Source organism: Salmo salar, chromosome 10 (assembly GCF_965601325.2).
Source record: "Salmo salar chromosome 10, fSalSal1, whole genome shotgun sequence".
Classification (NCBI taxonomy): domain Eukaryota; kingdom Metazoa; phylum Chordata; class Actinopteri; order Salmoniformes; family Salmonidae; genus Salmo; species Salmo salar.
The window spans coordinates 32770001-32797598 of NC_138300.1; the positions used below are offsets into that span (position 1 = coordinate 32770001).

Genomic DNA, 27598 nt, shown 5'->3' on the forward strand with positions numbered 1-27598 from the left:
ACGTAGGATAAAAAAACAACACAGATAGACTTAACCAATACACGTAGGATAAAAAAACAACACAGATAGACTTAACCAATACACGTAGGATAAAAAAACAACACAGATAGACTTAACCAATACACGTAGGATAAAAAAACAACACAGATAGACTTAACCAATACACGTAGGATAAAAAAACAACACAGATAGACTTAACCAATACACGTAGGATAAAAAAACAACACAGATAGACTTAACCAATACACGTAGGATAAAAAAACAACACAGATAGACTTAACCAATACACGTAGGATAAAAAAACAACACAGATAGACTTAACCAATACACGTAGGATAAAAAAACAACACAGATAGACTTAACCAATACACATAGGATAAAAAAACAACACAGATAGACTTAACCAATACACGTAGGATAAAAAAACAACACAGACTACAGAAACTATATAACAGAAAACACTAAAATCCTACTTTGAGTAGCAACAACAAAAAAACGTCAGAAGCCTAGGTGTAAGAAAATATATATATATAAAAATGAAGATAAAGGAAAATACATGAAAACGACTTAACATAAAAAAATCTTGCATGCATTGATGTTAATCCGTTGTTTGAACCATTTACATACTTATTATAGAAAAAAAAGCGATATTGGATCTAAACTAGTGGATGCCACCATTTTGTGATGTGGTGGTTTGTGAGGAGTAATGAAGCCTGTTGAGAAGCTGAGTGGCGTTCAGTCAGTGGTTAGTGTCTGTGTCGTGTCTGTGCTGTCTGTGTGGATCTTGTTGGTGTGTGGAATGAGGTTTTAGTTTAGTAACAATGTAGGTAAACTAAAGGAGAATGAGAACCTCACAACATTTTGCCTTCACCCTTCCTATCCTCCTCACCTTTGTATAGTTCCAGAGGTTACTCTAATGTAGCATAACCCTTTGCAGACCAAAAGCATACACAGAAGCCAGGCTGGATCTGATTTCTACAGGCATAAAACTGGGACATGTGTGCTTGTGCCATGTGCTAGTTGGCCAATTTAAACCACTGTTCAAATGTTGTCATAGAGAAGGATCCGTAAGAAAACATCTGCCCAACATCTGTTCCTGACTTGTGTTATCAGGCTACTCAGTTTGATAAAACTGTTCTCCAAAACAACCAGGCTGTCATACATATTGTAGTTACAAGTTATTAGACTCCAGACCTGTAGAAAGTGGCCCAGTTTTATGTCCTGCTAATGAAAGATGACAAAGACACACTCCCTCATATATTTTCAGTGATGGGGAAATAATTATAATTAAAAAAATTGGCCTGCAGAATATGAATAACTGTGTTCTTTTTTTATCTAACTGTGACCCTGTCTCTCTGTGAGCAATGACCTGCTGGTGCACTAGCCAGCTGTTTGGTACTGTACATGTCTGTATCTCTACAGTATAATATCCCTGTTATCCTTGTGTCATAGTGTTCCCTGGTGTGGTGTCAGTCCTTGGTATGCGGTTTAGACGTGGTTCAGGGGTCAAGTGTGTACTGTCACTACTACTACTTCATGGATATAAGATTGTTTATGTTTATTTATTCACATATTAGATCATTTATTTGTTAATGTCTTTAACTTGTGAGTTGGGACCCCCTCTCTGTCCCCAGCCTCTCTAATCACTTTTGATAATATATTATGCACTACCTTTTCTATATTTTCCCTCTGATTATTTGATTCTTGACTCGTTTTCACCCTACCAGTTAGTCAGCTGATTAAATGCAGACATGGTTTGGGCAACGACCTATTTTGCTCAATTTAATCACTCATGAAAGATTCAGTTCTACCGAACTTCTACCTATTTATAATTCTACCAGATGATTTTATTTTTTCATAATGACTTATTTAAGAAATTGTGTGAGGAGGCGGTGGTCTTAGGTTTTTCTATGTGAATGAAGCAGTATTCTAATATGTTCTAATGTATTGATAGGGGGTCCTGTTGTCTGTCAGTCACTCTGTCAACTGAAAGAAGGAAGTGCCACAGGGTACTGTGCTATGATGATTGGCTCTAGAGAAAATGGTGGCCAAAAACCAATGAGCAACCGTTCAAAGCAAATGAAGGATGGTTATTAAGCCCCCACCCTGTTTGTACTTTGTCCCGGTAGCCTCGGTTCTCGTGGTGTGGTTGTGCTCAGAACAGAACAGAGCTCTCTTGTACTTTGTCACCATTGACATGTAACACGACTCCTTGTGCTGTTTGTTGAGTAATGGGTCCTATTTTATAAGTTGAACACTGTTACTTTGTATGTGTGTGTCTTTGTTTTTGTAAGAATCATATTTATTTCACTATTTTTGTAGACAAATAACTATTTGATTTTGATTGTATTTTTCTATTTCAATAGGTTATTATTATTATTATTATTACACACATTTTAGTTCCCCTAATATTCTAATTATGTCTAGAAGCAGGGCTCTGTTGAAAGACAAAAATAAACAAAAGATTTGAACAAATAATTATGTCATTGATGTATCAATATATAACTGTTTTAATATATCAATATGGTTAATATACAAGTACACATTTACACCTTTTATTTGAAGGAAGGAAACATTGAGGGTTCTATTATATTCATGGAAGACACTTGAGATTCTCCCCCTGTTGCATCGAGGCCCGCGGTGCCTCTCCTCATAGATGCTCTGAAACTTGAATATAACACATTTTGAAAGGCTGATTAACCTCGAATATGTGTTGTGACGTGCAATACTGTTTCTAATGTTTGTATAAAAAGTCAAAATGACAGTGTAAACCTTTTTAATGCAGATTTATTTTTTTCATTGCATATTTTGCAGATTTCTGATCCACAGTGTCATTTTTTTACTGTCAGAAAGAACCCCCTTTTTTTCATTGCAACTATTTTTCAATCCAGATATCTTTGTACTGATGTAAATGATTGTAGTTATTTTGGATAGTGTTTTGCTACCAAAAGGAGAGAATTTTTCATGCATATTTCTATTTCATTTAATTTTATTCCGTTTTTAATTTTATTTAATAGAAGCAGAATACTTGGAATAATTTTTCATATTATATGTCATTGATATTATTTTGTATTTTTATGTGGAAATATATATAATTTTAAGATGCCAATTGCTAAGATATTATTTTAATTTGAATTATTTTTAAGCTAAATCTTTGTAATATTGTTAAAGTAACTCATTTCTAAATCGGAGTTTGTGTATGAATTCACAAAAGTGGTTTATGAGGTGTTCGGATTGTAATTATTACTCAATGGTTCTTTGATATGCAAAATTAATATCATGTCGATTTTAATTTTTGTTTTGTATTTAAATGGGGTGTTGATTACAATCTGTTTTCTTTCATTTCCTGAATAAATAAAGACCCATTCTGTTCAGACACAACATGCCTGCCTTTTTCCTCTGTGTTTGTCAAAAGGCTTTGCCTATTGTTTAGGATGACATTGCTTTTGCTTAGGTATACTTTGACTTCACTCTACAGGGAGAAATGACCCTCTGCTTACTAGCCTGACTGTACAAGGAGTCCTCTAGTTGTATGTCTGAATAGGAGTGTAGTGAGTGATATTAATCATTATATGCCTCCTCTGAGTCTATAGAATATCGACTATTCTTGAGAAGTTCTTAAATGCATTTTAGACCCAGACAGAGGCTGGGCTCCCCTGTGACTAGTAAATATATGGCCAGGGTCATTGTGCAGTCAATATGGTAAACTGCTTAGCACAGCAAGCATCCTGGGAGAGTCTGGGAGTGAGGCGAGAGAAGGGTAGATTCAGAGTAAATGGGTTTGGAGGTCAGTTTTGACAGGTGGCCAGATGTGACCTTGACCAGGGTAAAGGTGGCCATCATTTGCACACTCAGAACACCTGCCTGTGCTTCCATGGAGAGCTAGCTAGCCAAACACCAGCCAGGAGCCCATCCTACAGCACCCCAATGCCAAAGGCCCTATACCATACCATAGCCATCCTCCTTACAGTCCTAGAATAAAGGAAACACCAATATAAAGTGTATTAATAGGGTGTTGGGCTACCACAAGCCAGAACCGCTTCAATGCACCTTGGCATAGATTCTACAAGTGTCTGGAACTCTATTGGAAGGATGCGACAACATTCTGCCATGGGAAATTCCATAATTTGGTGTTTTGTTGACTGCTGTCTCCGGCGCCGCTCCAGAATCTCCAATAAATGTTCAATTTTGTTGAGATCTGGTGACTGAGACGGCCATGGCAAATGGTTTACATAATTTTCATGCTCATCAAACCATTCAGTGACCACTCATGCTTGCCCAGAATTTTATACATGACCCTAAGCATGATGGGATGTTAATTGCTTAATTAACAACACCTGTGTGGAAGAACCTGCTTCCAATATACACTGCTCAAAAAAATAAAGGGAACACTTAAACAACACAATGTAACTCCAAGTCAATCACACTTCTGTGAAATCAAACTGTCCACTTAGGAAGCAACACTGATTGACAATACATTTCACATGCTGTTGTGCAAATGGAATAGACAACAGGTGGAAATTATAGGCAATTGGCAAGACACCCCCAATAAAGGAATGGTTTTGCAGGTGGTAACCACAGACCACTTCTCAGTTCCTATGCTTCCTGGCTGATGTTTTGGTCACTTTTGAATGCTGGCGGTGCTTTGACTCTAGTGGTAGCATGAGACGGAGTCTACAACCCACACTAGTAGCTCAGGTAGTGCAGCTCATCCAGGATGGCACATCAATGCGAGCTGTGGCAAGAAGGTTTGCTGTGTCTGTCAGCGTAGTGTCCAGAGCATGTAGGCGCTATCAGGAGACAGGCCAGTACATCAGGAGACATGGAGGAGGCCGTAGGAGGGCAAAAACCCAGCAGCAGGACCTCTACCTCCGCCTTTGTGCAAGGAGGAGCAGGAGAAGCACTGCCAGAGCCCTGCAAAATGACCTCCAGCAGGCCACAAATGTGCATGTGTCTGCTCAAACGGTCAGAAACAGACTCCATGAGGGTGGTATGAGGGCCCGACGTCCACAGGTGGGGGTTGTGCTTACAGCCCAACACCCTGCAAGACGTTTGGCATTTGCCAGAGAACACCAAGAGTGGCAAATTCGCCACTGGCGCCCTGTGCTCTTCACAGATGAAAGCAGGTTCACACTGAGCACGTGACAGACGTGACAGAGCCTGGAGACGCCGTGGAGAACGTTCTGCTGCCTGCAACATCCTCCAGCATGACCGGTTTGGCGGTGGGTCAGTCATGGTGTGGGGTGGCATTTCTTTGGGGGGCCGCACAGCCCTCCATGTGCTCGCCAGAGGTAGCCTGACTGCCATTAGGTACCGAGATGAGATCCTTAGACCCCTTGTGAGACCATATGCTGGTGCGGTTGGCCCTGGGTTCCTCCTAATGCAAGACAATGCTAGACCTCATGTGGCTGGAGTGTGTCAGTAGTTCCTGCAAGAGGAAGGCATTGATGCTATGGACTGGCCCGCCCGTTCCCCAGACCTGAATCCAATTGAGCACATCTGGGACATCATGTCTCGCTCCATCCACCAACGCCACGTTGCACCACAGACTGTCCAGGAGTTGGCGGATGCTTTAGTCCAGGTCTGGGAGGAGATCCCTCAGGAGACCCTCCGCCACCTCATCAGGAGCATGCCCAGGCGTTGTAGGGAGGTCATACAGGCACGTGGAGGCCACACACACTACTGAGCCTCATTTTGACTTGTTTTAAGGACATTGCATCAAAGTTGGATCAGCCTGTAGTGTGGTTTTCCACTTTAGTTTTGAGTGTGACTCCAAATCCAAACCTCCATGGGTTGATAAATTGGATTTCCATTGATTATTTTTGTGTGATTTTCTTGTCAGCACATTCAACTATGTAAAGAAAAAAGTATTTAATAAGATTATTTCTTTCATTCAGATCTAGGATGTGTTGTTTAAGTGTTCCCTTTATTTTTTTGAGCAGTATACTTTGCATTCCTCATTTACTCAAGTGTTCCCATTATTCGTTCAGTTACCTGTAGTTTTAGTGCATATGCAGTATACCGCCATCTAGAGGCAAAATATTGCTATTGCTGCAACTTCTCAGTTGCAAAAAAAAATTCTGAATGATCATGCTGTTACAAGAATCACACTCCAGAATGAAGTATGATGTCAGGAGTTGACTCTTTAATGTGGACTGGTGGAAAGGGTGTGTATTCAGGCCTGCACTCTGAACTTATGAAGTCAGTCCTTGAGTTAGTGATAGTTGTTTTGCTTTGTGGAAAGTTTATAACGAGACAGAGGAAGTGGATGAGGGAGAAAGAGGGAGGGGTGTGAGTGAAACAGAGAGGGGGAGGTTTGAATGACTCTAGGGAGGCTACTATTACAAATCAAGACTCTGAGAGGGAGCAGAGAGACAGAGGGAGCCCTACACAAATGTTTGAAGGAGCCCTACAAAGACAAAGGATAGGAGAGCGAGACAGAGAGGTTGAGAAGGAGACTATGTTATCCAAGGACATTCTACTCATCTCTCATCACCAAGGATACAGGACTGTGACCAGGAAGGAGATCTGAGGATTGACACAATTATACTGATTTGAAGTTGTTCAAGCAGTCAACAAGAGGAGCAGCTCTCAACCAGTGGTAACAGCATTCAGCTGGCAAACGTAACATCTGCATGTTTCTTAATACCATACATACAGTATGCCAGTGCTATGATCACTCACATTATAATCAAATAAAACTAATGTTCTTTACTTTGGGGTATAAGTTATTGGATGGGCCATACATTTTTTGACTAGATCAGAGACGCTGGCATGCTATTTCACTCTCATCATCTCAAAATAACAACCTCAGCTGGTTGTTACCTTTGTCTTAATTGAAGCAATAAGGGCTGAGGGGGTGTGGTATATGTACAATATACCACGGCTAAGGGCTGTTTTTACGCACAATGCAACATGGAGTGCCAGGACACGGCTGTTAGCCATGGTATACTGGCCATATATCAAACCCCTGAGGTGCTTTATTGCTATTATAAACGTTTTACCAACGTAATTAGAACAGTTAATATAAATGTTTGGTATACGGTTTGATATTCTCCGTCTGTCAACCAATCAGCATTCAGGTCTCAAACCACCCAGATAATAATGTTCATTTTAGCATGTGTACCAATTAAAATAATGGCACTATGCTTTTAAGAATGTGTGAGTTCTGTCCTTTCTTTCTGTGTGTGTGAGCGTGTGTATGCCCAGGTGAACATTTTGTCTCTGTGTGTGAGAATGCATGTATCTGAGAGTAGAGCAGGGTCAGTGTTTTAACGATGGGTAGGTCCCAGTCATGACATCATCCCTGCTGGGCAGAAATGGTGGGTGGGGATTCTCCCTCAGAGGGCCTTTCTCACACTGGCTCTATGCTGAGTTCATTATAGTATTACCCTCAAATCGAAAAACATGTTCCACCGAGAGCGGCTGCCTTTAGCGTAAATAGCCCTAATTAATTATGGGGGGCCAGGGGGTATCTATTTCACAGTGCGAGCTTGTTCACACCAGTATGTGAATTTGTGTGTGTATGTTCATTGGGGGGCCTTTGTGTGTGTGTGTGTGTGTGTGTTGGACTATAAAGCATTTGCATGTGTGAGAATAAAGCATTTACACAGATGATTTATATTATGTTCCGTGGGTTGTGATTCCCCTGATCATGATCTTCAAGTCTTCCATCTTCAGGACAGAGTGTTCATTCTGTATCTCTAACATCTCACAACAAACGCTGCAGAATTTAAAAAAAAACTCAAAGCCATGGAAACCCAATGTTAGTTCCACTATTCCTAAACACGCACTATTGTCAGAGACACAGACGTGGAACAGATGTACAAACATACAGACACACAGAGCTAACATGCTCACGCCCAATTGCCCAGACATACTGTATACACGCAACAACAAAGAACAACATTACAGACATTAATATACTCAGATCTCACAAATATCCATAACTGTACCTGTTTGAATCTATGGTTCAGGTTTTTGTTACATTACTGTATACTCTGAATGTACAAAACATTTAGAACCCCTGCTCTTTCCATGACATAGACTTATCAGGTGAATCCAGGTGAAGGCTATGATCCTTCATTGATGTCACTTGCTAAATCCACTTCAATCAGTGTAGATGAAGGAGACAGCTTAAAGAATTGACACATGGATTGTGTATGTGTGCCATTCAAAGGACGAATGGGAAAATCAATATTAGGAAGGTGTTCCTAATGTTTGGTACACTCAGTTATTAACTACATTATACATGCTGAAGCTGAAGATAAACTCCCAGACATTTTCCTGTATCAAGTTGAAGCTGGGTTTCCCAAGTCGTTTGGTGCATACTGTTCAAGCCACTGAGCTATAAATTATCAAGCCGGGTAGCCAGCTAAATAGACGTGTCTGCAACGCATCTGTTTGAAGTCACGTACACAAGAATGCTCAACCAATCACACGACACAACACTGGACTTGCCAAGGGCTGGCATTTGTTAGTTCGTCCATCATTCCAGTGACATTGACCATCCAGCCAACTTGACACAACTGTGGGAAGCATTAGAGTCAAAATGGGCCAGCAACTCTGTGGAACGCTTTCAACACCTGGTAGAGTCCATGGCCCAATGAGTTGAGGCTGTTCTGAGTGCAAAAGGGGGGGGTGCCATTCAATACTAGGAGGGTGTTCCTAATGTTTGGTACACTCAGTGTATATTAACTACATTATACATGCTGAAGCTGAAGATAAACTCCTAGGTATTTTCCCACAGCTGCCAACCATTACCACCATACCTGCATATTGTTTACAGTATAATTACGATAGAGAATGAAATATAATTACTGTTATGAAGCATATCTAACAACACTTGTGATGTCAATTATGTTTCTATGTGGTGTGTATCTAAGTGTCTAACTTCATCTGTATGATTTAAGCCTTATGACCTATCATGTTTTGCCAAATGGTATCCAGCTACAGTATGGTATCCAGCTACAGTATGGTATCTAGCTACAGTATGGTATCTAGCTACAGTATAGTATCCAGCTACAGTATGGTATCTAGCTACAGTATGGGATCCAGCTACAGTATGGTATCCAGCTACAGTATGGTATCTAGCTACAGTATGGTATCTATCTACAGTATGGGATCCAGCTACAGTATGATATCTAGCTACAGTATGGTATCCAGCTACAGTATGGTATCTAGCTACAGTATGGTATCCAGCTACAGTATGGTATCTAGCTACAGTATGGGATCCAGCTACAGTATGGTATCTAGCTACAGTATGGTACCTAGCTACAGCATGGTATCTAGCTACAGTATAGTATCCAGCTACAGTATGGTATCCAGCTACAGTATAGTATCCAGCTACAGTATGGTATCTATCTACAGTATGGGATCCAGCTACAGTATGGGATCCAGCTACAGTATGGTATCTAGCTACAGTATGGTATCTATCTACAGTATGGTATCCAGCTACAGTATGGTATCTAGCTACATTATGGTACCTAGCTACAGTATGGTATCTAGCTACAGTATGGTATCCAGCTACAGTATAGTATCCAGCTACAGTATGGTATCTAGCTACAGTATGGTATCTATCTACAGTATGGGATCCAGCTACAGTATGGTATCTAGCTACAGTATAGTATCCAGCTACAGTATGGTATCCAGCTACAGTATGGGATCCAGCTACAGTATGGTATCTATCTACAGTATGGGATCCAGCTACAGTATGGTATCTAGCTACAGTATGGTATCCAGCTACAGTATGGTATCTAGCTACAGTATGGTATCCAGCTACAGTATGGTATCTAGCTACAGTATGGGATCCAGCTACAGTATGGTATCTAGCTACAGTATGGTATCTAGCTACAGTATAGTATCCAGCTACAGTATGGTATCCAGCTACAGTATAGTATCCAGCTACAGTATGGTATCTATCTACAGTATGGGATCCAGCTACAGTATGGGATCCAGCTACAGTATGGTATCTAGCTACAGTATGGTATCTATCTACAGTATGGTATCCAGCTACAGTATGGTATCTAGCTACAGTATGGTACCTAGCTACAGTATGGTATCTAGCTACAGTATGGTATCCAGCTACAGTATAGTATCCAGCTACAGTATGGGATCCAGCTACAGTATGGGATCCAGCTACAGTATGGTATCTAGCTACAGTATGGTATCTATCTACAGTATGGTATCCAGCTACAGTATGGTATCTAGCTACAGTATGGTATCCAGCTACAGTATGGTATCTAGCTACAGTATGATATCTAGCTACAGTATGGTATCTAGCTACAGTATTGGTTCCAGGGGAGAAAGGTTTCCATGAAAGGTCTCTTATATCCCGCCCATAGTCACTTGATGACCCCTGGTTTGCTGCCCAGTCCTTACAGAACCAAAGTTCCCTTTCTTTCGCTCTCTTTCTAAACCATAATCTATCTCATTGCTAAGTGAAATCATCAACTCATTCAATAACTTGATTGTTATTGAGTTCTGTCAATGTTTCTTAGATCCAAGAGCAGATAACATGGCTGTGTTTCTGTGCGTGTCTGTGTCCAGAGGGTTATTTCAGCCTTGGGTTGCTCTGACATAGTTGTTCTGGCTGTTGTGTCATAACTAAGGAATGCATTGACAAAATGGAATTGGCTTGGAAGCGAGGCAAAGGCTTCTCTCACTGCTGCAGCCGCTAACACATTAATGCGACTGGGGGGGCTGACAACAGAGAGGAAGAGAAAAAGATAGTCCAAAACGCAGCGTTGTCCATTAGGACCCACATCTGGCTCTGTGGCTGTAGTTTGGCAGGAGAGAGGTGCGGTGCGTGATCTTGATTCCTTCATATGTTATTTTACAGGGGAATCTGCTGTGTTTTATAGTGCTGTGTCTAATGCTTATTATTTTAGCAGGTTCCTGTGTTTAGTCCCTCCGATCTTATCTCAGTCTGTCTGTTGGCTAGCTGGCACTAGAACATGCTCCTCTCCCGCCAGGACACTGCTGTGTTTTCATTTCTGGTCGTATCTAATAACTGGAATCTAAACTGCGCTGTTTCTCAACTTAGAAGAACATTTCTAGATTTGTTAGATTAATATGCACTCAGATCATGCACACTCTGCCATTATAAGAGAATGTCACCCGTTTGTGAATGTGGTCATTTGAGGTTGTGCATCACATACTCTACAGTAGGTCTGATGAGGTGGTGGTCGTTTTCTTTTCTCTCTACAGAGCTGAGGATGTGGCGGTTGGTAGGCGTGGCCTTTCTGTGCCAGTGTGTGATTGGTCAGCTGCTGGAGGCCAAGGTGAGAGGAGCTCCACCTCGTCTGATCTGCAGTGTTCCGGGGTTGCCAGGGACACCAGGTAAACCTGGCCCCAACGGGCCTCCAGGGGCCAACGGGAGCGTAGGAATCCCAGGAAGAGATGGCAGAGATGGCAGGAGAGGAGAGAAAGGAGAGAAGGGTGGAGCAGGTACAGTACTGACCTTATCTAACTCCATAAAACATACCCACAATCAGAGGCGTCATGCCCATAAGTAGCACAGGGGCACAATAATCATAAAAAATATATATAATCAAGTTAGAGTAGCTAGCTTGTCGAACTACTGTATCTTAGCTGGCTTGCCTGCTGGCAAGGTTAATAGACTTTAGAAAAGCAAGGAATTACTAAATGTACTGAAGATTGCAGAGAAGCATATTTCGTTTTTTTTTTTTTAAAGTGCCACCCCTCAGGAAGATACAGACAGCTCAAGAGATCTGATTAGATATGAAGAAAAATAAACAGATTTTTAACATAGAATTAAGCATAATGATTATGGCTCTAGATTGCAGGAAAAAGCTGTTTCAGGTGAAAAATGCTAAATTCTCCAACTTACAGACAGGAGACCTTGCCCCCTCCAGATCACCCCCCCAGCCATCCTCACGTACTTTGTGCCCCCTCAGATTTTTGGGGTAGATGACGCCCCTGCACACAGTTCAAATATTGACTCCTACTGTATATTTACTTATTGTCTACTTTACCTCCATGAACACACCATGGCCTTTTGGCCGTAAGTAAATATATAAACATTATAATGATTGCATCGAAAGACAAGTTTACACCACCAAAAATACATTTCAGTCCTTCTTAATTATCCTAACCCAAGCATTTCACAATCTGAATCTGCCCTGCAGATGGGTTTGCTCTCAGGACATTAAAGAGGCTTCAGTGATTGATGTAGAGGACAAATGGGACCCTCCAGTGATCTCTGAAATTGTGTTTATTAATCATGGTCAAACTACATCAGCTACACAGCCATATTTCACCAGGGAGATCATGAGCCAGACAGAAAAAGTTACGTGATGTGTGGTTTAAATCAAAACTACCTCTACCAGGTGTTTTTCTAAGACCAAGGTTTCTATGTGTCTGAGCTTCCCAGGCAGTTCCCTTTATTTGGGGTGTGTTCATATTTTTCCCAATGGTTGGATGCCTGGTTCTCCTGCCTTTGGAGTGATCCAAAAGATAATATTTTATATGGGTCAAGGAAGCTGAAATATTTGGAAGAACAAAGTTAAATCACCGCCTCTGTTTTTTGTATTTTTTGTCAGTGTCTGTTAGTGTCATCCAAGTGCAACGTGGCTTTGAGATAAACCTTGTATTAGTATCAGATCCAACACGTACTATATCAATGACCTGTAAATGTCAGGCTCACAGTACCTGCATTCTGCATGATGTTCTTTTACAGACTTACACATTTAAAAGGAACCTAGGTATGCAAATACCACACGGACTCTTTCTCACACACACATCAGAATAGCACACATTGTTTCACACATTCAGTACATGCATACACATGCATCCTGTCCATTCTTTCCTAGCTCCAATACAATTATTGTGTGATGGTTTGGTTTGATACAATCCCAGATTTGACGACACTATACAACAGTCAGTGCAGTAGTCAAATATAGATTGTGGCTGGACCAAGGGCGACATAATAACCGAGGATGGCTGTGAGGCACTGAGCAGTGGTGGAAAAAGTAGTCCATTTTCATACTTGAGTAAAAGTATAGATACCTTAATAGAAAGTTACTCAAGTAAAAGTCACCCAGTAAAATACTACTTGAGTAAAAGTGTAAAAGTATTTGTCTAAATAATCGAAATAATTTCAAATTCCTAATATAAAGCAAACCAGACGCCACCATTTTCTTGTTTTTAAAATGTACGGATAACCAGGGGTACACACTACAAACGATGCATTTGTGTTTAGTGAGTCCTCCAGATCAGAGACAGTAGGGATGACCATGTGTTCTCTTGATAAGTGTGCTTAGTGAGTCTGCCAGATCAGAGACAGTAGGGATGACCATGTGTTCTCTTGATAAGTGTGCTTAGTGAGTCTGCCAGATCAGAGACAGTAGGGATGACCATGTGTTCTCTTGATAAGTGTGGTTAGTGAGTCTGCCAGATCAGAGACAGTAGGGATGACCATGTGTTCTCTTGATAAGTGTGCTTAGTGAGTCTGCCAGATCAGAGACAGTAGGGCTGACCATGTGTTCTCTTGATAAGTGTGCTTAGTGAGTCTGCCAGATCAGAGACAGTAGGGATGACCATGTGTTCTCTTGATAAGTGTGCTTAGTGAGTCTGCCAGATCAGAGACAGTAGGGATGACCATGTGTTCTCTTGATAAGTGTGCTTAGTGAGTCTGCCAGATCAGAGACAGTAGGGATGACCATGTGTTCTCTTGATAAGTGTGCTTAGTGAGTCTGCCAGATCAGAGACAGTAGGGATGACCATGTGTTCTCTTGATAAGTGTGTGAATTTGACAATTTTTCTGTTCTGCTAAGCACTCAACATGTAACAAGTACTTTTGGGTGTCAGGGGAAATGTAGGGAGAAAAAATGACATTATGTTCTTTAGGAATGTAGTGAAGTAAAAGTAAAAGTTGTCAAAAATATAAATAGCAAAGTAACGTACAGATACCCCAAAAAACTCCTTAAGTAGTTCTTTAAAGTATGTTTACTTAAGTACTTTACACCACTGGCACTGAGCCTATTCACTAATCCTTAAATAGTAGGGTTTTACATGCGCAGAAAATCAGCTTACTCATATTACAAATAATCCAACAATGCTTGTCAAATGTGATAATAACTGTTCAAGTATGTGTCAATGGCAATACACAGCTGGAGTTACAGTCAGTCAGAACACCAACTGTCTCCATTTCAGGGGTAAAGGGGAAAGTCGGCCCAACGGGTAAACTTGGCCAGCGGGGTGACCGGGGTCCCGGTGGGAAGAGGGGTCCTGGTGGAGAGAGCGGGGACGGGGGCCTACCGGGTCCTCCAGGGCCCCTTGGGAAGAAAGGGGACAAGGGCCAGCGAGGGCCAAGGGGGATGGCAGGAGTCTGCCGGTGTGGCAGCCTGGTGCCTAAAGCAGCCTTCTCTGTGGGAATCACCAGCAGTTACCCTGCTGAGAAGGAACCTATCAAGTTCAACAAGGTCCTCTTCAATGAGGGGGGCCACTACAACCCAGAGACGGGCAAGTTCATCTGTGCCTACCCAGGCATCTACTACTTCTCCTATGACATCACACTGGCCAACAAGCATCTGGCCATCGGGCTGGTGCAGAACGGACAGTACCGCATCAAGACATTTGACGCAAACACAGGAAACCATGACGTGGCCTCCGGGTCCTTAGTAATGTTCCTGAACCCAGAAGACGAGGTGTGGCTGGAGATCTTCTTCAAGGACCAGAATGGCCTGTTTGCAGACGCAGGGTGGTCTGACAGCCTGTTCTCTGGATTCCTGATCTATGCAGACACCAACTACCTGGACTCACTAGCAGAGGACTACGCATAGTGACTTATTACATTCACTAAAGAACTGAGAGGACTGAGTTTATAGCCTCCCCTTGATGCATTTACAGTATCTATTTCATCATGTATTATTTATATTCTATATAAATACAGTGAGCTCCAAAAGTATTGGGACAGCCACATTTTTGTTGTTGTTGTTTTGGCTCTGTATTCCAGCACATTGGATTTGAAATGATACATGAGGTTAAAGTGCAGACTGTCAACTTTAATTTGAGGATATTTTCATCCATATCGGATGAACCGTTTACAAATTACAGCACTTTTTGTTCATAGTCCCCCCATTTTGGCGGACCAAAAGTATTGGGACAAATTCACTTATATGTGTATTAAAGTAGTAAAAAGTTATGTATTTGCTCCCTATTCATAGCACGCAATGATTACATCAAGCTTCTGACTCTACAAATTTGTTGGATGCATTTGCTGTTTGTTTTGGTTGTGTTCCAGATTATTATGTGGCCAATAGAAAATAATGGTAAATAATGTATTGTGTCATTTTGGAGTCACTTTTATTGTAAATAAGAATATAATATGTTTCTAAACACTTCTACATTAAAGTGGATGCTACTATGATTACAGATAATCCTGAATAAATCATGAGTAATGATGAGTGAGAAAGTTACAGAGGCATAAATTTAAAAATGCTAACCTCCCATAAAGGTTGTCTTGGGGGCATGATATTTGTGAGTCTGTAACTTTTTCTCTTATCATTATTCACAATTCATTCCGGATGTGTGCGTATGACCTTGTGTGTTTTGGGGTAAAGTCATGTAGGAAACCATTTTTGTTTGGTGAAAGTAAGCAATGTTTTTGGGGAGAAAAATATCTAAGTATCTAAGTGATAGTAAGCTATGATTTATATGTTTCATGAATACATGTTATGATATTTACTTCAGTCAGTAATGAGTCTGCCCTGTACCTTATTTTCAAAAGTATTGAATAGTATTAGTTGAATACTATTAGAGTTTAAGGCACGAGTACTGTACTGTTTTTGAGTGTGGTGATATGATATACATGCTCAATCCCAAAAGTGTAATGTAACACAGGTGTTAAACACATTACTGAACACTGGCTGTAATAAACCACTTCATCCCTATCAGCACAATCATTACACTTCACTATCTTCATAATATCCCACATAACACTATTGGTATGGCAGATAGTCTGACTGCAGACAAGTAATCAAGTCATCTACTGTATCTCTACTATCCAGAGATTACCATTGTGGTCTGGTCCAGCTGATTGAAAGCAGTGTGTCTTGGACTCTTCCCTGTGTGTTTTTTGGCATGATCACTAGAATTTGAGAAGCTATTTGTGTTCCTGTTATGTTTACCATCGGAAAGTAGGTATTTTCTCATTTAATAAAAATTCTGCAGGTGAGTATGGAAGTATGAAGAGGTTGGGAGCCCATAAACACGGAAACAAATCTGTATTGACATGAGGGGCGTGTGTGTGTGTTGTTTCTAATTCAGCTGTAGCATGTAGAGCCTTTGGGGAAATATAGTTCTAAAACACATATATGAGAGAGAAGAGAGGGAGGGGGTCCCTGTTGCATGTGTGCTTCTGGAGAGTGTTACTAAACTATGCAGTGTTCATCCCTTTTTGGATCTAAACTGATGGGAAGATACAATGTTGCCAAATAGTCTTGCCAGAATTTAGTTAATAACGCTACAAGACAAGAATATTTCCGATTTTATTACTGATCTGGTATTTCATTATTGGATTTAGAGGAATATTTTCTATGACACATGTAATTATTGTACATCGTAAGTGTTCATTTGAATAGTCTAATATCATGATGTTAATCCACACAATCTTCCATTCAAATCACCAAATGAGGGGGAGTGGGGACCATGAAAGACCATGAAGATTGATCCGCTGAGCAACTGCAGTACGCATCGAGATACCATTCGACAAACGGAGGCAAACCTGTGAGACTTTACGGACACCGTAGAATGTGACGCAATCACTGTTCGATGATTGACAAATCCGTGCATCAATGAAAATCCTAGATGTGTGGGCGAGAACAGCATACAATATTAGAGTTAACCAATGCTGTTTGCAAGGTTGTTCGAGGAGTAGTTGATCTCGTTACTAAGCAGCAGCAATAGCAGTAAGCCTGCATGTTCTAGTTATCAAGAGGGAGAAATTAGTCACATTTTTTGTTGTCCAATGGATAGTCTTCAGTTGTTGTATATCGAATAACCTAGTTGTCTTATAATATTACCCGAGGTTACCTTTGTAGTTGTTTATCAGCCCAATGGACTGTAGGCTAAATATTATATCGTTTTCACACCATTGTCTGAGCTCGAGGGCTTTTACCTAGCTAAATTACGTTATAGAATGTTTGTTCGCCTTTGTTCCACAGAGCGGTACATTTTGTTACATTGTTGATTATTTGTTACACGCTCTAGTAACGGTTACAATGTTTCATTTGTTGCACGTTCAAATTAAACTGTTACAATGTTTCATTGCAGATTCAAGCTCGTTCTACAGGATATAATGTAGCGGTTCTCATTAGGGATACCAGTAGGTTTAAAGTTTAAAACCAAGCCATTTAAAGTTGAACTTCTTCCCATCATCAATATGGCCTCCTCAAGGTAACTGTCAAATTGCTTTAACTTTTTATTTTTAGAAACATATTTACTTAGCATTTGCATTGGGTTTCCCTGACCATAGTATTATTTCTTGTTGAATGAATAGAAATAGACTATGCATAGCAGGCCTAATTTGCTTGTGAAACTGTCCTCTATTTCAGTGATCTTCGGGAGAAATTACGAAGGAAACGACGGGCGCTACAACAGACTCTGCAGGTCAAAGACGATGTGGATACAGATACCCAGGTAATGCATAACATACAGTCATATACAATCGCTCAGTCCATGATTATTAACGGACTAACTTGCTGCTGAGGTTTTGAGAGTATCTCCAAATGTATTGTTGTCATAGCGCTTCACTCTAGAAACACAACTGACCCACTATGAGCCTACCATTACTCTACATTCAATTGAAATCAAATCAAATTTTACTGGTCACATGCGCCGAATACAACAGGTGTAGACATTACAGTGAACTGCTTACTTACGAGCCCCTAACCAACGATACAGTTTAAAAAAAAATACGGATAAGAATAAGAAATAAAAGTAACAAGTCATTAAAGAGCAGCAGTAAAATAACAATAGGGAGACTATATACAGGGGGGTACCGGTACAGAGTCAATGTGTGGGGGCACCAGTTAGTTGAGGAAATATGTACATGTAGGTAGTTATTAAAGTGACTATGCATAAATGATAACAACAGAGAGTAGCAGTGGTGTAAAAGAGGGGGAGGGGAGGCAATGCAAATAGTCTGGGTAGCCAATTGTTTAGGTGTTCAGGAGTCTTATGACTTGGGGGTAGAAGCTGTCTAGAAGCCTCTTGGACCTAGACTTGGCGCTCCGGTACCACTTGCCATGCGGTAGCAGAGAGAAAAGTCTATGACTAGGGTGGCTGGAGACCCGACAATTTTTAGGGCCTTCCTCTGACACCGTCTGGTATAGAGGTCCTGGATGGCAGGAAGCTTGGCCCCAGTGATGTACTGGGCCACTCGCACTACCATCTGTAGTGCCTTGCGGTCGTAGGCCAAGCAGTTGCCATACCAGGCAGTGAGGCAACCAGTCAGGATGCTCTCGATGGTGCAGCTGTAGAACCTTTTGAGGATCTGAGGACCCATGACAAATCTTTTCAGTCTCCCGAGGGGGAATAGGTTTTGTCGTGCCCTCTTCATGACTGTCTTGGTGTGCTAGGACTATGTTAGTTTGTTGGTGATGTGTACACCAAGGAACTTGAAGCTCTCAACCTGCTCCACTGCAGCCCTGTAGATGAGAATGGTGGTGTGCTCAGTCCACTTTTTCCTGTAGTCTACAATCATTTCCTTTGTCTTGATTACGTTGAGGGAGAGGTTGTTTTCCTGGCATCATACGGCCAGGTCTTTGACCTCCCTATAGACTGTCTTGTTGTTGTCAGTGATCAGGTCTACCTACCACTGTTGTGTCATGGGAAAACTTGATGGTGTTGGAGTCGTGCCTGGCCGTGCAGTCATGAGTGAACAGGGAGTACAGGAGGGGACTGAGCATGCACCCCTGAGGGGCCCCTGTGTTGAGGATCAGCGTGGCGGATGTGTTGCTACCTACCCTTATCACCTGGGTGCGGCCCGTCAGGAAGTCCAGGATCAAGTTGCAGAGGGAGGTGTTTAGTCCCAGGGTCCTTAGCTTATTGATGAGCTTTGAGGGCACTATGGTGTTGAACGCTGAGCTGTAGTCAATGAATAGCATTCTCAAATAGGTGTTCCTTTTGTCCAGGTGGGAAAGGGCAGTGTGGAGTGCAATAGACATTGCATCATCTGTGGATCTGTTGGGGCGGTATGCAAATTGGAGTGGGTCTAGGGTTTCTGGGATAATGGTGTTGATGTGAGCCATGACCAGCCTTTCAAAGCACTTCATGGCTGCAGACGTGAGTGGTACGAGTCAGTAGTCGTTTAGGCAGGTTAGGTTAGTGTTCTTGGGCACAGGCACTATGGTGGTCTGCTTAAAACATGTTGGCATTACAGACTCGGACAGGGAGAGGATGAAAATGTCAGTGAAGACACTTGCCAGTTGGTCAGCGAATGCTCGCAGTACACGTCCTCATAATCCGTCTGGCCCTGCGGCCTTGTGAATGTTGAACTGTTTAAAGGTCTTACTCACATCTGCTGCAGAGAGTGTGATCACACAGTCTTACTGAACAGCTAGTGCTCTCATGCATGTTTCAGTGTTATTTGCCTCAAGCGAGCCACTGGGCAGCTCTCGGCTGTGCTTCCCTTTGTAGTCTGTAATGGTTTGCAAACCCTGCCACATCCAACGAGCGTCAGAGCCGGTGTAGCCTGTTGGATGGTTCGTCGGAGGGCATAGCGGGATTTCTTATATGTTTCTGGGTTAGAGTCCCTCTCCTTGAAAGCGGCAGCTCTAGCCTTTAGCTTAGTGCGGATGTTGCCTGTAATCCATGGCTTCTGGTTGGGGACGACGTCATCGATGCACTTATTGATGAAGCAAATGACTGATGTGGTGTGCTCCTCAATGCCATCGGAGGAATCCCGGAACATATTCCAGTCTGTGCTAGCAAAACAGTCCTGTAGCTTAGCATCTGCTTCATCTGACCACTTTTCTATTGATCTAGTCACTGGTGCTTCCTGCTTTAATTTTTTGCTTGTAAGCAGGAATCAGGAGGATAGAATTATGGTCAGATTTGCCAAATGGAGGGCGAGGGAGAGCTTTGTATGCATCTCTGTGTGTGAAGTAAAGGTGGTCCAGAGTTTTTCCCCCTCTCTAGTTACACATTTAAGATGCTGATAGAAATTTGGTAAAACAGATTTAAGTTTCCCTGCATTAAAGTCCCCGGCTACTAGGAGCGCCGCCTCTGGGTGAGGGTTTTCCTGTTTGCTTATGGCGGAATACAGCTCGTTCAGTGCTGTCTTAGTGCCAGCCTCTGACTGTGGTCGTTTGTAAATAGCTACGAAAAATACAGATGAAAACTCTCTAGGTAGGTAGTGTGGTCTACAGTTTATCATGAGATACTCTACCTCAGGCGAGCAATAGCTCAGAGACTTCCTTAGATATCGTGCACCAGCTGTTATTTACAAAAATACATAGTCCGCCACCCCTTGTCTTACCAGACGCCGCTGTTCTATCCTGCCGGTGCAGCGTATAACCAGCCAGCTGTATGTTGATAATGTCGTTCAGCCACGTCTCTGTGAAGCATAAGATATTACAGTTTTGAATGTCCTGTTGGTAGTTTAATCGTCCGCGTAGGTCATCTATTTTATTGTCCAAAGATTGCACGTTTGCTAGCAGAATGGAAGGAAGTGGGGGTTTATTAGATCGCCTATGAATTCTCAGAAGGCAGCCTGCCCTCCGGCCCCTTTTTCTCCGCCTCCTTTTCACACAAATCACGGGCATCTGGGCCTGTTCCTGAGAAAGCAGTATATTGTTCGCGTCGGCCTCGTCAGACTCGTTAAAGGGAAAAAAGGATTCTGCCTGTCCGTGGTGAGTAATCCTGATGTCCAGAATGTATTTTTGGTCATAAGAGATGGTAACATTATGTACAAAATATGTTAAAAAAAATAAGTTATAAACGAACAAAAAACCCAATCGGTTGGCGGCTCGTGAAACGTCTGCCTTCTTCTCCAGCGCCATCTTACAGACTTTGATACAGCTGTGAGCCTCTAGAGATAAGATACAAGGTATTGTATTGCCAGACAGAGGAAGTACAGGCTTTGACAAGATTCAACAAGTCTTGAATTTGTAAGTCGCTCTGGATAAGAGCGTCTGCTAAATGACTTAAATGTAAATGTTGAAAGCGAGTCTCACCTGCACCCACTGAGGAAACCAAATGTGAATACACATCCACACACACAAACTGCCAGTGCTCTGTCTAAGTGCTCTGATCTGCCTGGTAGGCTCTGGTCCCAACAGACAAGAAGCAGAGTAAGGAGAGAGGACAGACGACTATGGAGGTTGGTGTGTTTTCTCCCGTAGCCTCCCTGTAGCTGTGCTGTGGCCTAGCTAGCCTGTAGTCGCCTTGTGTGCTGTGTTCCTGACTGCAGTCTTCTGACCTGCGCTGTTCACCACCTCACCAAGAGACGTGTCCAGACTGCTTCTCTCTCTTTCCTCTGTAGAGTTCACTGAGTTCTATAGGCTGTGTGCAGTAGTTCTCTCCTCTCTCCTAACATTCTACTTTTTCTTCTGTTTTCTTTCTCCCTGCTCAAAGGGGATATTTTATCACTCTGAAAAGCAGCAGCTACCTTCATATAAAGTCACAGGCCTACCTGTAATATTGTAGGATGTCTATGACTGCACCAACTGTGTGTTTGTGTTGGATTATTAGGAGCTAACAGCTGGTGAGGAGGAGCCTGGAGATACACTGAGACGCAACCTGAAGGCTCAGAGACAGAAGAGGAAGAAAAAGGTATTAAAGTTAGCATTCACTGGCTCCTAGTCCTAGCTATAACCATCACCACTTTTCTTGTTGATTAATAGTCTTAAACTTAAACCCCTCTGTTATTACAGAGTAGTAGTGCTACTAGTAAAGTATGATCTGTCTGTTTCATTAAATGGGTCCTCTTACAAAATGTTGACACTTGCTCCCTCTCCTAGCTTGAAGAGGCGTCTACAGATGATACACCTGATGACTCAGTGGTGGAGCCCCATGATGAGACAGTGGTGGAGGTCACTGCTGTTCAACAGATCAGCCACGATGATGACAAACCAGAGAAGCCTGTCATCGTGTCCAGTCCCACCCACTCCCAGAGAGGAGGTGAGACTGTCTATCCTGCATGTCCTCTAACCTGGTCCTCCCTAGCCTATTGCTGTCAAACAATAAATTGGCTTGACCATGAGCTATCACAGAGAGGAGTTGGTTAACAGCCCAAACAGTCTGGACCACCAGGGTAGTTTCTCCCTACTCTGTCTCCCATAGGTGTTGTTTCATACCTGTCTCTCCCCTCAGACCTGCCACCCCGGCCTCAGGCCAAACCCGCGCCCAGCTCGAACCACTCAGAGAGCTCCGCCATGAGACAGCGAATGAGAGACAAGCTGAGGGCAGCCAGGGTGAACACAGCCTCGCTCTACTCAACATTTATTATTGATTAACTACAGAGTTTCCTAACTTTGTACGATTTCCTTATCAAAGGGTTCAGGTCCAAACTTCCTGTTTAATCTCCAGAAATCTTATTGTTTGATTGAAAATGTATTGTCTCTTATACACTTCATCAGTCCAAAGCAGAAAGTCTTCTACAGCAGGAGGCTTCCTTGGAGGCGCCAGCTAGTCGCTTGCAGAGTCTCAGAGACAGAGACACTCTCACCAGGTTTGACAGAGAGGTGAGGACCTAACTGTGGACTTCTACTCACTTTCTTCACTGTCTATGTGCATATAGTAGTCCTGTACCAGAATCACTGTACTGTGATAATCTTTTATTGGAGAATTCATTAACCATATTTTCAAGCATGTAATTTACTATGCTAACTAGCCTGAAAGTGAAGGTTATGATCCGCTGATGTTTTACAGACAGAGCCAGACCTCAGGGCGGGGAGAGATGACCACTCTTCTCCCCTCAACACCAAAGTCAAGTTCCGAGAGACAGTCAGGCGTGTCAGGATAGAGAGTATAGTGAGTGGCCAAACTGCTCTCCTTTGGTTCTTGTAATCTAATAGATTGTATGACTAAGGTTAAGGATTTTATCAATGTCCTCTGTTTTATTGCAAATGTAGTCGGAGACGGGTTTACCCACAGCGGAGGAGGCCTACAATTTTTTCACTTTCAACTTTGACCCGGAACCCCATGAAGAGGCGGGCAAAGGTTGTAAGAAGAGAAGGCCAAGGACAGAAGGGGAGAATGACGAAGAGGAGGAGGAAGAGGTCACTGAAGTGGACAGGGAACAGAAAGGCGAGAACGAGGAGCGGGTAAAACTAGCATAGATAATGAACCATTTTCAAGTCATTTAATTTTAATGCATCTCCTGAATGAAAATGTAATTGACCGAAACCCTGACTGAAAACAAGGGTAGATGTACTCCCAGAGTACAAGTAGCATGGGTAGCATATATTGTTGCCATGGATTGCTAATGATTGCAGCATCTGTGTGTAATTAGTTGTAAAAGATATGGGACCCTGAGACCCTCCTAAACCAGTCAGCTAGGAACCTGACAGGACAGTGTTTCTGGTCTTAGATCAGCATCGACGCTGAAGGCACCATATGTCAGATGAAAAGATTTCTCTCTTCTGTCTGTCATTTGATCTTGGCTAGTGAGAGAGGTCTGAGCCACATTGTTTTAAGACCGGTATTCTCAAACTGGGGTACGCACAATGCCGTCGGGAGTACGCTAATTACAAATGTGATTCACAATTTAAAAAATATAATAATATTTTCTTCACATTTTCAAACAGTCCATTTATATTTTCCAACGGGACTATACATTTGGGTGAGGTTTTTTTCTCTCGCCTGAGTAGCCTCGTTTCACTGCCAAAAATAAAATTAAACCATCTAGTATTCAGCGAAATAACAACACAATGTTATATACAGGTAGCCTAGTAAAATAATTAACATCCAATCACATTAAACGTTAGTCTCTCGCGGGAATTCCACTAACGGTCCGTATGTAGCCAAACATAGCTGCTGCTCATGTTGGTATCTGTACTGATGGTGCCAAAGCCATGACAGGAAGACATAGTGAGTGGTAACGCGCATGCAAGCAGTTGCTCCCGATGCCTCTTGGGTACACTGCAGCATCCACCGAGAGGCTCTTGCTGCCAAGATAATGCCTGACAGCTTGAAAGACGTTTTGGACACTACAGTGAAAATGGTTAACTTTGTTAAAGCAAGGCCCCTGAACTCTCGTGTATTTTCTGCATTATGCAATGATATGGGCAGCGACCGTGCAACGCTTTTACAACATACAGAAGTGCACTGGTTATCAAGGGGCAATGTATTGACATGTTTTTTTTTTTTTAATTGAGAGAGCTTAAAGTTATTTTTACTGACTGTAATTTTCACTTGTCTGACCGCTTGCATGATGATGAGTTTCTCACATGACTGGCCTATCTGGGTGATGTTTTTTCTTGCCTGAATGATCTGAATCTAGGATTACAGGGACTCTCTGCAACTATATTCAATGTGTGGGACAAAACTGAGGCTATGATTAAGAAGTTGGAGCTCTTCTCTGTCTGCATTAACAAGGACAACACACAGGTCTTTCATCATATGATTTTTTTGTGTGCAAATGAACTCAAGCTTAAGGACAATGTCAAATGTGATGTAGCGAAGCACCTGAGTGAGTTGGGTGTGCAATTACACAGGTACTTTCCAGAAATGGATAACACAAACAACTGGATTCGTTATCCCTTTCATGCCCTGCCTCCAGTCCACTTACCAATATCTGAACTAGAGAGCCTCATCAAAATTGCAACAAGCAGTTCTGTGAAAATTGAATTTAATCAGAAGCCACTGCCAGATTTCTGGATTGGGCTGCGCTCAGAGTATCCTGCCTTGGCAAATCGCGCTGTTAGGTACGTGGTTGCAAAGGGCATCAGTGTCTTATGTGAGAGTGGATTCTCGGCCCTCACTAGCATGAAAACTAAATACAGGCACTAGGGTTGCACATTTTGGGGAATATTCAGAGGTGGGAATTAACGGGAATATATGGGAATCAACGGGAATATATGGTATTAACGGAAATCTATGTAAATGAATACCATTTAAATGTAGATGTTTTTTGCATTGGATATATTTACCATATTATATGGAGACAGAAACATAAACCTTTTTACCTTCTTATAAGTAGACATAAGAGCAAATTATTAAATCCTTCTAATAGAAATAAAAATGTAGTTACGAATTGAACTTTAATTAAATGAGTTGACTCTTCACATGGGATGATTTCACTGAACAACAAAAGAAAGGGAATATTGAATGATCCCCAATGATCCATCGCATCTCCCAAAAATGTTTTCAACATACATCTGTAAAATGATAGTCTAGAAACTAAAGCTTTGGTTGTCTTCCTCTCAGGCTTCCATGTCTTCTCCCTGGACCTCCTCAATGTCCCCCTCTTGAACATCAGACTCTGAGGCCTCATCTTCACTGTCATCTTCCAACCTTGTTGAGGATGGTTCGTTGTCAGGCTCAAAAAGCCTCAAATTTGCCCAGATGGCCACCTATTTTTCAACCCTTGTATTGGTCAGCCTATTGCATGCTTTGGTGTGTGTGTTCCCAAACAAGGACCAGTTGCGCTCTGAGGCGGCTGATGTTGGTGGGATTTGGAGGATGATGGAGGCAACAGGGGAAAGAGCCTCAGATCCACAAAGTCCCTTCCACCAGGTGGCTGATGAGATATGTTGGCACGACTGCCATATTGCATCTCCATCCCAAAGCCCTTACTTGGAAGTGTACGTCGCCAGACTGCCAAGGTGGCGAGACACGATAGTTATGACACCATAGGCCTTGTTGATCTCTGCACTAGACAGGATGCTCTTGCCAGTGTACTTGGGGTCCAACATGTACGCTGCAGCGTGTATGGGCTTCAGGCAGACGTCTTCACGCTTTTTGATGCATTTCAGAACTGCAGTTTCCTCTGCTTGGAACCACAGTGAAGTGGGCAGGGCAGTATGGATTTCTTCTCTTACATCTGCAAGCGGAGTCTGAACATCAGACAGGATGGCATTGTCTCCTTCAATCTGTGCAATGGCTACTGCTATAGGTTTCAGGAGTTTCAGGCTGCTTACCACTCTCTCCCAAAATACATAATCCAGGAGGATCCTCTTGATGGGGCTGTCCATATCGGCAGACTGTGATATGGCCATTTCTTGGTGAGACTCCTTCCCCTCCAGGAGACTGTCAAACATGATGACAACACCACCCTAACGGGTGTTGCTGGGCAGCTTCAATGTGGTGCTCTTATTCTTCTCACTTTGCTTGGTGAGGTAGATTGCTGCTATCACTTGACCCTTCACATACCTAGATGATTGCAATACAGTCTGCCTTCTCTATGATTTGCTTGACCTTCACTTGAACTCTGTTGAAAACACACTTTGCTGTAGGCTACTATTTACTAGTTAACAAAAAATCATGTATGTCATATAAAATATATTCACCCCACCCAGTATTGTAATCAACTTACCAGAAAGCATGTAGTCCTTGGCTCAGACAGTGTAGTAGTGTGGGCTCAATAGCATCTCATTAGTGTGCAAGATCTTGAGAATCTGCTGTACATGTGATGGAAGAATGTACTGTGCATGCAGAGGGTTGCAATTCCATTGAATTGGGGATAGTTTAACCAAAATATGCCACAAGACCTAGAATTGCCTTATGTGTATCCCACAAAAAAGGTTCACTGTTATAAGCTAACTTTTTTTGATGAATTTAAGCAAAATTCCCCAAATTCCCAGCTTAACTTCGGAAATTTCCAGAAAGTTTCCGACCATTTGCAACCCTAATAGGCACAGACTATTTGTGGAAAATTATTTAAGACTGAGACTCCAATACAACCCAACATTGCAGAGTTATGTTCGTCCTTTAAGCACACCCTTCTCATTAACCTGTGGTGAGTTATTCCAAATTTTCTATGAACAAATAAAGTTTTATATGTAAGATGGCCAAATAAAGAGCACAATTATTGATTATTATATTATTATTTGTGCCCTGGTCCTATAGTATAAGAGCTCTTTGTCACTTCCCACGAGCCGGGTTGTGACGACAACTCACACTCATTCTTATGTTTAATAAATGTATCGTGTGTGGCAGGCTTACAATGATGGCAAAAAACAACATTTCAGAGTGCGCTGACCCTGGTGCTAGAGGGGGTACGCAGCTGGAGGTTGAATGTTTGAAGGGGTACAGGACTATAAAAAGTTTGCGAACCACTGATTTAACACACAGCATAGGCACATCACCCCTCTCTGTGAATTACATCAGTCTGTGTCCTTGAACAATATACAGTATGTCCAAAAACATCATCATTAATCAATTAGTCATGAATCCTGTTAATAGCTTTAACAGTTGATGTTACTCTTTAATAACACAGACCCCAAAGACCCTCGATATGGCAGTATGTTTTGCTGGTGAGGACGGCAGTATGTTTTGCTGGTGAGGACGGCAGTATGTTTTGCTGGTGAGGACGGCAGTATGTTTTGCTGGTGAGGACGGCAGTATGGAGGTATGTTTTGCTGGTGAGGACGGCAGTATGTTTTGCTGGTGAGGACGGCAGTATGTTTTG

General features: G+C 42.2%; 3 protein-coding genes across 10 annotated transcripts in view; all 3 read left to right on the plus strand.

Moving 5' to 3' along the window:
* LOC106560248 (cytoplasmic polyadenylation element-binding protein 2) overlaps positions 1–3381 on the plus strand; it is a 29346-nt gene extending 25965 nt beyond the window's left edge. For all 4 annotated transcript variants that reach the window (XM_014122912.3, XM_014122909.3, XM_014122910.3 and 1 more), the window contains one exon: positions 1–3381. This exon is cut by the window's left edge and continues 1367 nt beyond it. The gene's annotated coding sequence lies outside the window, so the exon portion shown is untranslated.
* A 2893-nt stretch (positions 3382–6274) lies between these two features.
* On the plus strand, positions 6275–15914 carry LOC106560251 (complement C1q tumor necrosis factor-related protein 7). 2 transcript variants are annotated; one of them, XM_014122916.3, is made up of 3 exons: positions 6275–6601; positions 11209–11448; positions 14176–15914. In XM_014122916.3, exons 2-3 carry the CDS (start codon positions 11217–11219, stop codon positions 14802–14804), a joined length of 861 nt encoding a protein of 286 aa, XP_013978391.1. In that variant the 5' UTR covers positions 6275–6601; positions 11209–11216; the 3' UTR covers positions 14805–15914. The 2 variants fall into 2 exon arrangements, with proteins under 2 accessions (XP_013978391.1, XP_013978393.1); XM_014122918.3 differs by lacking the exon at positions 6275–6601 and adding an exon at positions 10117–10803.
* A 941-nt stretch (positions 15915–16855) lies between these two features.
* Positions 16856–27598, plus strand: part of cc2d2a (coiled-coil and C2 domain containing 2A) — a 33081-nt gene continuing 22338 nt past the window's right edge. The window contains exons 1-10 of one of the 4 annotated variants that reach the window (XM_082956911.1): positions 16856–16931; positions 17296–17418; positions 17577–17661; positions 21290–21346; positions 21718–21798; positions 21987–22146; positions 22339–22439; positions 22605–22709; positions 22897–22998; positions 23100–23291. In XM_082956911.1, coding sequence (XP_082813037.1) covers positions 17405–17418; positions 17577–17661; positions 21290–21346; positions 21718–21798; positions 21987–22146; positions 22339–22439; positions 22605–22709; positions 22897–22998; positions 23100–23291 — 897 coding nt within the window. In that variant the 5' untranslated portion in view covers positions 16856–16931; positions 17296–17404. The other 3 variants (XM_082956910.1, XM_082956912.1, XM_045687645.2) reach the window with 3 other exon arrangements.

What these genes read in the sequence shown, in the direction of transcription:
- LOC106560251 (XM_014122916.3), top strand. Translation starts at nt 11,217, where the DNA reads ATGTGGCGGTTGGTAGGCGTGGCCTTTCTGTGCCAGTGTGTGATTGGT. An exon ending in AGGAGAGAAGGGTGGAGCAG is followed by an intron (nt 11,449 to 14,175) that starts GTACAGTACTGA and finishes TCTCCATTTCAG; the next exon opens with GGGTAAAGGGGAAAGTCGGC.